Raw genomic sequence first — 13,588 nt, 5'->3', positions numbered from 1 at the left:
TCTTTTAACATGCGTTGTAAATAAAGCAAGCTTTCATGTTCATACCTGCCGAGCGGCTATTTATAGTAACACGGTGATCCCTGTTGCTGCTAGAAATCCTCTACGCGATAATGTATGAGGGCCGTGTGACTACGGACTGGCCACTTATGCACTTATTTTAAAGGCATGATTATAATCATGGTGTTTCGTGAAATTGAGTATTACCTAAATACTAATAAATATTTATCTTCAGAAAAATAATATATTCAAATGAAATGTATTCTAAACTGTGTCTATGGCGAGGTTCCCGCCACCACTGCCATTTTAGGCTTTGTGACATCACATATTCCGGGGGGGTCACCGCGCATGTGCAGTCATTGTGCGGGAAGCACGCCATTTTGCAGGTTCTGAAGTTCGCTTAGGAAAAGGCCGTCGGTAAAATCCATTGCCATCCTCTACCAGAAAGAGGAACAATGGAGAACCAATACGGCATAGCAATTAAAAATCGGTTCCTTACCATGGTAGATATCGATGACGATCCTTTAGAGTTTCTGAAGCAGCAAGAGGCAGCCAAGACCAAGAAGGAGAAGTCTTCGAAATCCAAACAGTCTGGTAAAAAGGTTGCAAACGCTCCGTCCGAAGGCAAAGTCAAGGAACAGAATGCACAGAGAAAAGAAGGTTTGGCAAAAATTGTATCTGTTCATAATGATTGCATTATTGGTAAAGTTGACAATTCAACTGCATGTTAAACGTTAACGAAACGGACCATGTGGGCGCATGCACATACGCATTTACAACTAATGTTTTCAGTGATAGCATAACAACGTTATTATTTACGAACAACCACGTGTAATAGGTAGTATACATGATATTTGTTTTACTATTAAACGTCTGGACACGAATGTGGTTGTGTTATTTAAATGCAATATTGTATTATCTTTCTGAAACGACCTAATATGGTGCATTGACTAGACTTCACAGTGCGATCGTCAAGTGTCAAGGACGATAGGCCCTAGTAGACCACGTGGGTACAGTTTTGTCTTGACAACAAGACTACTAAATGTATGTACCAATATTAAAGGTTGGGGTACATCGTCAAGATAATGAGAACTTTGAAAAAGTAAACATTGTACGACCATACTGCATGGGATTGTAAGGTAGAAAGTGGGTCAGAATTCATTTCACCTATATAACCCACGTGGTCCGACATGCTCGAATAATCAGTATGGTGGAATGCCTTCTACCTAAATCATTTGTGGTAATAAAATGTGGATATTTGTAAATGGGAGTTAAGGGTCTCAATCATTTATGTAGCAGTGTATTTTATCAACATCAGTTGACAGTTCGCATTATTCGGTGTAACGAGCATCTTGCCTAACCATGTCTCCCACTATGCATCTTGTAGACCTTCTCGCCAAGTAACATAAATAATTTGAAATTACTACAATAATTTGATAACACAATTATTCTTAACTTCGAATGAATCCAGTATTAAGGTGGTGTAGCAGCGATAGAAACTAACAGTTTCAGTCCACTAGTCCTCAATGATAACATAAAGCAAAACCCTTAAAAAGGACAAATTTCTACTCATCATTAGGATACCTTAACTATTGAACAGTTTGGCAAGGTCTATTATTTGTCTATAGGACTAGTGCCAATTTCTAACACTGTGTAGTCCCTGTCAATTAAAACGATTTATGAAAACCAAATAATTTCTACAAGCTGTTTGAAAAACATTGCATTGGTTTCAATAAAGAACAGTAATGCTGATTGCTGAACTGTTTTTTTTCTGAATAGTTGCTTTTGTCATTGTTTGTATGTTCATTGATGTATTCATCCAATGTTTGGTAATTTTGTTCATGGACCCTTAGGAGTAAATGGATAACATTTTGATGAGATGAGACAAACATGAAGTCTTCATACTGTATCATGTCATACCAAGAACAAATAAGCAAAGTAATGGGTCTAATGAGGTGATTGAAAATAAATGTCATTCTACATTATTTTAGATGAGACAAAACATGACAGTGTTGGTAAAACGAAAATTCTTGTTCTGTTTCTAGAAAAGGAGCGAGTGAATTCTGCAAAACCCAGTGAGCGCGGTGGTCGTGGAGGACGTCGTGAACCACGGGAGATCCGTGAAAATGATGGTGATAGGAGGCCGCACAGGCGCCAGGGGCCACGAGAATACAGAGACAACCGAGGAGGCGATGAAAATGTGCCACCAGAATTCAGGTTACAATTTTTACAGATCATTTACCTTGTGTAATTTTCATCCAAAAGAAACTGTTCATGTCAGCCATGTGCTTCTGATCGTTCGCTGAGTGATGTTGCCAGATGATGCACAATACATATTTGAAAAGTAATAGGGAATTCTAGGGACCACTGAGTTACTTATGATTTAGCTAGCTACCAGCTGTACCCCCTTGTCCGCTCGTCAGGTGTTCTTTGAGACCTACTGATTGGCCCATTCATGGACCAATTTACCAATGTGCCACTACTAGGGTTAGATACGGCCGATAGTTCAAGAGTTGAATTAGGCAATCTTAATTGCATTCGTAGGTGCAATGGAACACACTGTAGTGTTAAGTGAATGGTTCAAATTGTTCAGACCGCACTACATTAGATACCTATGACTATATTTTTAAGTTTGAGACCAACTGCAAATAAAACAACTTAAATTATAGAAAAATATGTTTTGACAAACATTTGGCCACATTTCAGAGCTCACTTTTGCTATATAAAACATGCACCAGTGCCATCTATTATTGAAAAGTGCAACCATATATTTGTTGACATGGAATGTCCCCCAAATTCCAATTTGTGTCTGACTAACCCTTTGCTTGTTCACACATCAACCTTGAAGACATTCAATGTCTCAGCTTTATTTACAATACTGTTTCACTAGTCCCTGTGTTGTAATTCGTGAGTCATCAGAGATATGAGATTTTTAATTGGACTAGTTTCATTTGGATACATTTATGGGAACAGGGTGGAACCTGGTTTAGTCTGGTGCAACTAGGTTTTCATGTCGACTTAGACCTGTTGCAGGTTAAATCAAGTTCCTTAAATGAAGCCCTGGTTTTACAATTGGGTGAAATGAAGAAATGGATTATATAACCACTGTAAGAAATTGTGAATAATATGTTTGAAAATCTATATTCTAGCAAAGACAAGTCGGTTATTTTTCGATATCTTCCCATGTTAAAAACTTTACATTCATGAGCATGATGAGTAGCACTAGCAGTAGTTATGTTCTCCTTTCCACCCCACCCCCGCATTGAATTTTAAGCCAAAAATTATGAAAACCAACTATAAAAAATATAATAAAAATTCAGTATTTTGTAACAAGTTTGGTCTGTTTTATTAACCTGTGCGTAGTGTTAACCCCACACTTTGTTTTATTTGAAAAGGCAACTCCTGTGAAGATACAGGCTAAAATAGGCTTAAAACAACCCATGCTTGCCGTAAAAGACTGCTTGTATTTGGTGACTAATGGGATTCACTGACTTCATTGGTGCATGTTATCACATCCCAATTGCGTAGATTGATACTCAGTGATGTCAATCACTAGATTGTCTTTTCCAGAGCGATTATTTTCAGACTGCCATCACAGCTGGTATATTGCTCAGTGCAGTGTTAAAACAACAAAGAAAAGGAAACTATTGCCTTTCCTATTTAAGGGGAAAATGGGCTTTGTTTTGAGTGTCCACATGCTGCAGTTTTTGAAGAGGCCCTGGGTCATTTATTCATTAAAACTTGCCATCTATTTCTGAGAATGTGTTGCTTGGTAGCTTTTCAAAGCCTTGAGAATAACCGTTATGGCTTTTGGTTCACCCACAAGTGGCCAAATACACTGATTACTAAGTAATTTGACACAAAATATTTGCCAGTTCAACATGACGAGTTTGCATACTTCAAAATAGTCTTTATGGCAGTGCAAAACAAGTCATCTGGGGATTCACACAAGGCTAATTTATGGATAATTGTTCCGGAACTGAATACTGGCTTTACCACTTTGTAAACAAGCAAATTCAATGCTAATTTATTTGACATTTATTACTAGTCTCTTTTTTTTCCAAAGTTGATCCAATGGTTACTTTTTTTATGGTCAGTGTGTGTCATGGTGTATCATATCAGACGGGATTAGAACTAAACTCAATGCTTTACTAGGTCAGATTAAGGTAAAATGCCTTTGTAAAGCTGATACAAAGGTAAATTTGTACCAGTAGACTAGTTATAAGTTGACCCTGTTAGACCTGACATTTGCTTGGATTAGAATGAAAATATGGCAATGATTGGAAACATTCCTTAAGACTTGCTAAGTGGTGTCCCATTACAATATCAGATGAATTTAACTATTCACAATCTAGCTTAAGTTTGTGCATATTAGCAGTTTTGTAATTTAAAAAATTGAGTGAACATGGATTGTACATTCCTGGATCGGTGTCTAATATGGATTGTCGTCTGGAAAGACATCTGGCAGACAAAACAAGTTTTGGGAGAAAAACTCAAGACAGTTTTGGCTTAGGGGACAAGTAACATTATTTTGATCAAATCCTGACTTAACATGCCAGTCAGAAACTGAATGGTTTTAGAATAAGTGTTTTGTGCAGAAGACAAATCCTTCACTGGTAAATAATACAGTGTGTTCTCACAGATTTGAAGTAATTATTAATCTTGCAATAAAACTACTCAGAATTCAGAAGTTTATTGTGCAGAAAATATGTATTATTAGAATGCATGTCTTTTGTACATTATTTCAACAAGTTGCGTGAAAATGACTGAAAATTGTACCAATTTATAATGAATGTTACATGTAAAGCTATTAGCCTAATCTGAAATGTCTTTGTTGTAGAGAAAGGCCTGAGGGCAGCAGTGGTGGCTTCAACCGTGAAGGCGGTGAAAGGGGGCGGGGAAGAGGCAGAGGAAGAGGTGGATTCCGTGGAGGTCGCGGAGGAAGAGGAGGCGGCTTCCGTGATAATGATAGAGAGAGGGGGGAGAGGCAAGGGTTTGGGGCTCCACCAGGCGGCAAAAGGGACTTCGACAGGCACAGTGGTAGTGATAAAACGTATGTTAGTTTCACTGGTGTTAATCACTGACATGTTTACAGTTTAATCTGATTGTATTTTACATTATTTTATACAGGCATGCTTATTAATTGGCACTAGTTTCATTTGCAGTATGCTAAATAGTTAACTTGCACGATGTAGGACCAGTAGAAATTGTGAATTATTCATGGTTTTGATCAAGAAGTAATGTTTAATTCATTTTCCACCTAAGGTAATCTTTTTGCTGTGAAATCAGTTCTGACTAATTCCACTTTGTAGTTCATCAATTATATCCTGTGTAGTCAAGTAACCTTGACACTTTTAACAGTAATAGTTTGAAGCAAATAATCACAATTTTGAAGCTTCTAGGTATTGAAAAGACCTGTTGGTTTCATTTGGTTAGATTTCATCAAGTAGAAGTTACCACTGTAACGGCTGTAGGTATACTACTGAAAAGAAGATCTGGGGTAGAATAGGTCTTCAGCAACCCATGTTTGCCGTAAAAGGCCACTACGCTTGTCGTACGAGGCGACTAACAGGATGAGGTGGTCAGACTCGCTGACCTGGTTGATACATGTCTTTGTATCCAAATTGTGTGAATCGATGCTCATGATATCAATCACTGGATTATTTACAGACCGCTGTCATATAGCTTGAATATTGCTGAGTGGCATAAAACAACAAACAAAACAACTAAAAGGAAGTTAAGGATAACCCAATTCTTTCAGTCTGTCATGGCATAACTATAGTAATGTTCTTAGTTTTTAGTAGTATGTGTGGAAACCTTCAAATGAGCACTTTCTGCTGGTCATGTGCACAACTTTACTACAGAATTGTTTCTAGTGCCAGTTTTTAACACTATCAAAAGGGAATGAAGTTACAGGTCACAGATATGGGCAACAGATGTGATTCGTCATTTTTCAACTGAGGAATGCCTGCAGTGTGTTATGAATCACAGCTGGGATTATTCCTTGTCACTTATGGGGATACAGCGATCACCATGTCTGTCTGTCAGCTGTCCGTTTCCGGAGCAGAACTCTAAAACCGTTAATATTTCTTGTTGAAACTTTCTATACAGATCAGTCTAGTTGGGAACCGAAGCCTTTTGATTTGGAATTTTTATACTTAGTCTTTATTTTGTTTTCATGATTTTTCAAGTTGATGAGAAAACAATTTGTTTTCCCTTTCCCGGAGCAGAATTCCAAAAGCTTTAAATATTTCTAAATGAAGCTTGCTTTATAGATCAGTCTAGTGGTGAACTGGTGCCTTTTGATGATGTTTTCTGACAAGTTGGACTTAAACTGAAAATGAGGGTTGTGCTTGTTTCCGGAACAAAACTCCAAAACACTTAAATGCTTTTAGAGGAAACATGATAAACAGATAGTGATGATTTGGGGAGTTTGGGGAACCTAGTCATTAAAGCCTTTGCTCGTCAAGCAGAAGATCCAGGTTTGATTCCCCACATGGGTACAATGTCTGAAGCCCATTTCTGCTGTCCCCAACAGTGATATTGCCGGAATATTGCCAAAAGGGGTGCAAAACCATACTCATTCAATCACTTTTGAAAAACACTGAACATTTTCTTTCTTCACTGATCTGAACGTTATATTTTCACTTGATGAATCAAAAGTTCCAAATTGCACCAGACGGGGGGATATGTCATCTGATGACTCTTCGTTTCTGAAGCTTTAGTTGCTTAAGTTTGAATGAAGATCTCTAAAAGTCACTGGTTATGTCGCCCAAATTCTCAAAAATATGAGATTTGAAAAAAATTCAGTAACAAAATGAAAAGACATGAAAAAGAAATATTCCTGCTCCTAGCCAGATATTTTACTCCTTCAGCTGAACCCGTGCTGGTTTGTTGTCTCGATAGAATATAGCCTGAAGGCATTTTATAGGTATTGTATTTTAGTTCAAAACTCATTGGTTACGTTAATGTCTCTTTCTAATGCAAGGTTTCTTCATTAAGTGACAGAAAAAAAATGTTGCCAGGTTGAAATATTTTGCTTTTGCTTCTGAAGCAGCACTAAAACCAACTCACAGTAAGCCTCTTGTAAGCATATTTAAATGTGATCTGATGCCAACACAGGCTGATATGTAGCTGAAAAATGCTGAGATGATGTCTACATTACCTTTTCTTTTCTTCCAATAACACATGTATTGATGAATTTAGTTACTAATGCACTATTGGAGGTCATTTGATGTCCACATGTTCATGGATGAAACTCGCACATGAGATTGGTCATTATTTTCCAAGAAATGGAAGCCATTTAGGTTCATTGTGCGTAGTGTTAAGAGATAAGCGACAAGTAGCAGTGTGCTTGGATCTCTTTCAGTGGTGTGAAGGCAGTTGAGAAGAAAGAGGGAGGTGGTGCCCGCAACTGGGGATCTTACAAGGATGACTTGGCGTAAGTTGGTCACACACACAACCCTGCTACAGGAAACAACCTAACTTGTATAGTGTAGTCATACTAATCAAATTTGAGATATGTCCCTCACCAGCATGAAACATCAGCCTATAAACTTGGTGCTGGCTGATTGGGACTTCTTGTGATCAAGACTCGGTAAAAGAATTATAAGCAAGAAGGGAGATCAAGTTGTCCCAGGTTCTTACAAGTGATCTTATTAGGACCCACTGAAATGCTGATTCCCAACTAAAATGAAGTGCCCCATCTTATTCTTTACATTCCTTTGGCTTTGAAGGTATTTTGTGTGCTGTGAATGTATGTAAAGTTAGAGATGTGAGGAAAGATTAAGAATAGTCCTAAATCCCTGTAGCTGCTGACTTGAGCAGGTACAAAATGTTCGTTTATGTGGAAAAGTTTTGAACTAATAGCATGATGTTGAGCAAGTTTTCCTAAACACTCATCCATGTGCTGTGGTCATTAAATGACATTTAAGTTGATTTTTTTTAATTTGTTCACTTGTGCATGAGTTCTCAATTTTTAATTTTTTTTGCAGCAATGTTTGTCCGTGCACATAATGGAGATGTTTGTGTTGCTGTGTTTAATGGATAGGGCTGATAAGAAAGAGTAAATTACTTTTGTAGGGAACCTCAGGAGACAGAAGAGAGGGCGCCAGCTGAAGAAACCACTGAAAACTTTGAGCTCAAGTGAGTTTTGTTTTAGCAGTTTGCCAAACACTTCCTTATCCAAATGTTTTTAAATAATCAGTAACTTGGTTTAAATTAGATCATTCTTTTCTGTTATGTTTCCTTTTATTAATGGGTGACATCTTGGCTGAATATTCAACATGGTGACTTACAAAGTAACTGAAAATTTATCAAAATACGTATCCAAGACTAAAAAATTTCATTGACCCCTGAGATATATTTCTGAGTAGGCCGCTGCTCGATTTTGGTGGAAAAAGGACACGTTGCTTTGCTGGCATAACTATTTGCTAATCTTAGTTGAAAGCCATGGTCTAAGACACTACAATTCACTACAGAGTTGTACTTGAGAAATATCAGAAACTACTTGTGGATTTCACCACAAATGACGAATATTTGACCAGTGTTAGTTATTCTGCACCTTCAGATGGTGAATGGTAGATGTTTGTGATTCTGGATCAGAATAGGTACCCAGCAACATATGCTGGTGATAGGGGCCATCCAAATACTGCCTTGGTGACTCATTGTTCCCAGACGACGTGGATCGTTTCAAACAATAGATATCATTTGTCTGCCAGAGAGTCAATTATTTACAGGCTGCTGTCATATGGCTGAAATATTGCTGAGTGTGCAGTTAGCATAAGTACTCAGCTAGAGTCAGTATATATACATTTGGTCTCCTGGGACTTTTAAGGTATTCCTTTTGAAAGTAATAAGGTGTAGGACTACAAGTAGTATGTTATGGAGTGGATCAATCTGCTAAAAGTAGCTAAATGGGTTACTTTTACCTTCAGTGAAAGTGCTGAGGGGGAACAGCCTGCAGGTGAGTCAGAGGACCAACCCAAGCAGATGACTTTGGACGAGTGGAAAGCCCTGCAGAAGAACGAGCGCAGCAAGCCCAAGTACAAGATCCGCAAGGCTGGTGAGGGCGAGGAGGCCCAGTGGAGCAAGGGCACAGCCTACACCAAGAAGAGGACTGGCAGCGAAGATGAAGATGAGGAGGATGAAGATGATGAATTTGAGGTTAAGAGAAACATTTACCACTCTCGCAACTTTCAATCATTGCCTACATGCCCCTGTAAAGATCCGGGTTAGAATTAGCCTTCAGAAATGCATGCTTGTTTTATGAGGCAACTTACAGATCGGGTGGTCAGGCTTGTTGACTTGTTGATGCAGTCATTGTGTCCCAATTGCATGGATCGATGCTCATGATCTCAATCACTGGATTGTCTGGTCCAGACTCGATTATTTACAGACCGCTGTCATATAGCTGGAATATTGCTGAGTGCAGCGTTACAGAACAAACAAGAGAGTGGTAGCCTCGTAGTTGAACTGTTTGCTGTCCAATATCAAGTTTGATTAATACTATGGTTATATCTATATCATTGCCACCATCAGTTGAGTTTTGGACATGGTTCTTTCCCTAAACTGGTTGCAGTTCCTGCAATGTGTTAATTTGAAATGCTTTTATTTCAGGATGAGAAGAGACATGGTAACAAGAACCTTTTGGACATCAAGATTACATTCAACGACCCTGTAAGGAGAGGTCGTGGCGGCAGGAGACCGCGAGATGGCCGTGGTCGAGGCCGTGGAGGAAGTGGTCGGGGCGAGAGAAAACCCCGTGATTCTGCTCCAAGGATGGATGATGAAAATGATTTCCCTCGTCTCGTTAAGACCGAGGCATGAGAATGGTGCAAAGAGACTTGCACCTTATCCTTGCATTGCACAGTGGTGGAGCTGTCCATTGATGTTTTGATTTCAGTAGTTTGCCAAATCAACATGTCCGATGAAATAATAAGAAAAATTGACACCAAAAGTATCTTCAGACAAGCATTCAGAGGCTGCTGCAAGACTAATACAGCAATCATTTCATGCCCACTTTTGCATATGAATATGTACCTCTCTGCATTTTTTCATCAACCATTGGAAGGTGTGTATGGGATCTTTGTTATAAACTTCTTGTGATAGTGCACCGAGATGTGGTGCATGTTGATGTACACACCCTTGAGAGCTGCTGTGGAGTGCTATGTTTCAAGTGCTGTCGTTAAAACTGTGTCCTCAAGACGCCAGTCTTTTTGTTTTGTTACGAAATGAATATATGAATTAAATGGTTCCTGAAGTGCTAGTAACTGCAGATTGACTTTGATTGTTCAGGGATACCCTTGATGGAGGAACATGACAATGCAGGACACCTACTTGAGATTCTCTCAGGGTTGGTGGTCAGCCATCGGTGAAGAAACATTTGTAGACAATTGTGATGATATATATTATATATATTCCCGTTTTCAGTGAAATTTTTTGTGTACATCTTAATAGTTTATGAACTAACTTAAGATGTCTCATGAGAACACATGGGTATTCCAATACTCTCATAATACTGTTTTATGTCCAGAGTACTGGATGGTAGATAAAGGAAGTAATGTTAAGATTTGATATACCGAGATTTAAGCTTTCAATATTTTTATACTGCCAAAAATCATTTTGAGACTAGTTTAGCAATTTGTAGTTACAATTTACCCTCAAGCATGTTGAAGTTCTTTGTTTTGGTTTTGTTACATGGTAAAAAAAAAAAATTATGTTATTTTAATGTTTTGTTCCTTTTAATTACTGAATTTGTGCATGTCTATTGGCTTTGAATTCTGTCTGAATCCCGTGAAAATATTCAGACCTCATGGCGAGGCCACAGATAGCTCATTTAGGGTGAATAGTGTGGTCAGGGAATCTCTTGTATAAGGTTCCATATGCAAACTGTACATATTTGCAAGCTATCGCACAGCCACACATTCCTTACAAGTGTAATATCTGGCCTAGTATTATCATTGTACATTAATAACATTAATCTCATCCAACTCAGAAGTCCATTGCTTGGCTGTCATCTGTAATCTGATTTTGTTACTTAGGGGGAAAAAAGTGTTGCCATCTGCCGGCAATCAAGTCTGTATGCAGGGGCATGTATCATCGAAGTTGGTATGTACCTCGACTGCGGTCGGATTGTCGGCCAAGGTATGAGAGTGTCATGTCGTTGCTACTGTTTGGTGTATTCACTGAGAATGCTGGTGAGGGGCAGCAGGTTCTTGGACAGCTATCACTGTAGTTATTTATTTGAAAATAACAACCCATCTTTCTGGATCATGTTTATTGTTTTCTCTACATGATCAGCTTTATGATCACACGTCAGTAGTATTTAGGTACTTGAAAACCTGCATCACAGCACTTGCATAGCATGAGTATCAAGTGTGTTAAGTGTGTTGATTGTTCTTTTTAAAACAAGAAGGCGATAGTACACCTGACTTAGTTTCAATAAGTGATCAAAGATGACATGAATTCTACTGAAATAGATTAAAATACTTTACAAGTATTAACTTTGTTAGAAGTAACATGTAACTGTAAAAGGGACTTAAAAACCTGTACTCGAGAAGGATGTGCATTTAGTCTTGCTAAACAAGCCAGAGAATATTTCCAAATACTGGGCATGACCTACATAATTTGAGTTGTTTTGACTTGGATCTGCCCCCAGTTGATTAGTAAGCAAACATGAAAACCATTCAAATGAGTGATTATACATTTTCCTCTTAATTGTTCAACTAGCTTGTTTGCTTTAGCTCTTTTAACACACAATAATTTGTTTTCCCTTAGACAGGGTAGCTACACAAATTTGAAAATCGATATACAGAATTTCTTTGTGCAGCAATGTTGAGAATGTGAATACATGTACAAATAATACAATTGCATGCTTGGTCTGAACTGAACATGACATGTACCTTCCAAGAATGTAGAGTTTAGTTACATCAGGGTTTTGTGATCACCTTCACATTATGAAACATGGTGGAAACTAGGGTCACAGGTGGCTAAGTTACCTATGTTTTAGAGTTCCTTGGGCATGCCAGAATTCTAGGATCCCATACTTGTGGGTTGTCAGCACTGCTTGTTATTCCTAGTAACACATTTTTGTGAATATTAAATGGACCCAGCCCTTCTGTTTGTCCTAGATGTCGTTTTCTGGAGCAGATCTTGAAAACCGTACACTTTTTCTTCAAACTTGGCATATAGATGGATCTAGCAGTGAACTGGTACCATTTGATAATATGGCATGTTTTTTGGGGAAAACAAGTTTCCATAGCAGCAACTTTGTAGACAGAAGAGGGGTAGTGCTGGTTTTTGAGCAGATTTTGAAAACCGTACTATATTTCATCAAACTTGGCACATAGGTTTTGTGTTCAAATGGTCACTTTCGATGCCATGACATTTGACATGCAGTCAATATAACTAGTTGATGTATTTGACCGCCTCCATAGTCTAGTGGAAGAGCCTCCGTCCGGCGAGCAGAATGTCTAGGGTTTGATCCCTGGATGCGTCATACCAAAAGACGTTAATAGATGGTACTTGTTGCCCTATCAGGCACTAGACATAAGAGGCTAAAACAAGGACTGATCGCATCGGAGTCTGTATACTGTGATTGAGTGTGGTACTCGTCAAACTGCGACATGCTATCTCAGAGGGCTAGCAATATATAAATAGGCATCAGTCCGGACTTGTACAAGCAAACACTCACATGTGCATGAACATTGCTATGTAAGTGCAATAATCTTGGACGCGACATTAAACCCCATTGCACCTTACCTCACCAGGTTGATGTATATTCACAAGTATTAACCATTGTTGGGGATATAATGACATGTCCTTTTATTGCCTCTTCCACATACCATGAACACAGTGGTGCTACCTAAATACTGTTTTTAATACTGATCATGTTCAAAGCAGTCCAACCAAACTTGAAATATGATCTGAATACAAACTTTTAGACAGTATGCTATAGGTTGTATATTTGAATACCAGAACTAACGTCACATCTAATGCTGCTCATTACATAATGGTCTTAGAGGATGAAAAAGGCACCAAAACTTGTCAAGTAGATGGATGCATGGGACTTTGTTTCTGCATGTGGCATTTATTATCATGAATTATATTATATCGTTATCATAGATCTAGAAACAGGCCCAGTCCGTCACGTTTCGTTTCCGGAGCATAACTCAGAAACCGTTCAATATTTTTTCATCAAACTTTGCAGGTCTGTCAAGTACATGCTGAACTGCTGCCTTTTGCTACTTAGAAATTTTAGAAATTTTTATTTTTTACGTTTCCATGGCAACAAGATGGACTTAGGTTCTGTGAGGGTAGGGTTCGTTTCCGCAGTATAAGTCATAAACTGTTCAATATTTTTTCATCAAACTTTGCCGGTCTGTCAGGTACATGCTGAACTGGTGCCTTTTGCTATTTAGAAATTTTTATTTTTTACGTTTCCATGGCAGCAAGATGGACTTAGGTTTGAAACTCTTCTTTTTTTTACAATTTCCATGACAAGTTCCACCTCGGTTAAAAAAGGTTAGGGTTTGTTCCACCTCGGTTAAAAATAGGTTAGGGTTTGTTTAGATTTAATTAGGTCATAAAT

The 13,588-nt window shown here is 38.3% G+C and overlaps 1 protein-coding gene across 2 annotated transcripts; it reads left to right on the top strand.

The window, feature by feature from the left end:
* Window positions 1-353: 353 nt before the first annotated feature.
* Window positions 354-11,268, top strand: LOC139478223 (SERPINE1 mRNA-binding protein 1-like). 2 transcript variants are annotated; one of them, XM_071260622.1, is made up of 7 exons: window positions 354-657; window positions 2,043-2,214; window positions 4,838-5,050; window positions 7,367-7,438; window positions 8,080-8,142; window positions 8,934-9,162; window positions 9,616-11,268. In XM_071260622.1, exons 1-7 carry the CDS (start codon window positions 453-455, stop codon window positions 9,823-9,825), a joined length of 1,164 nt encoding a protein of 387 aa, XP_071116723.1. In that variant the 5' UTR covers window positions 354-452; the 3' UTR covers window positions 9,826-11,268. The 2 variants fall into 2 exon arrangements, with proteins under 2 accessions (XP_071116723.1, XP_071116724.1); XM_071260623.1 differs by lacking the exon at window positions 7,367-7,438.
* Window positions 11,269-13,588: the final 2,320 nt, after the last annotated feature.

This window comes from Haliotis cracherodii, unplaced genomic scaffold (assembly GCF_022045235.1).
Source record: "Haliotis cracherodii isolate W230 unplaced genomic scaffold, xgHalCrac1.p SCAF_4, whole genome shotgun sequence".
NCBI classification, from domain to species: domain Eukaryota; kingdom Metazoa; phylum Mollusca; class Gastropoda; order Lepetellida; family Haliotidae; genus Haliotis; species Haliotis cracherodii.
Note: the sequence above shows the minus strand (reverse complement) of the source record. Positions and strands in the feature narration are given on the sequence as shown.

Bases quoted from the DNA above. Each gene is read 5' to 3' on its own strand.
- LOC139478223 (XM_071260622.1), top strand. From the start codon at position 453: ATGGAGAACCAATACGGCATAGCAATTAAAAATCGGTTCCTTACCATG. The intron at 5,051-7,366 runs GTATGTTAGTTT...GATCTCTTTCAG, and splicing joins CACAGTGGTAGTGATAAAAC to TGGTGTGAAGGCAGTTGAGA. The intron at 7,439-8,079 runs GTAAGTTGGTCA...TTACTTTTGTAG, and splicing joins TCTTACAAGGATGACTTGGC to GGAACCTCAGGAGACAGAAG.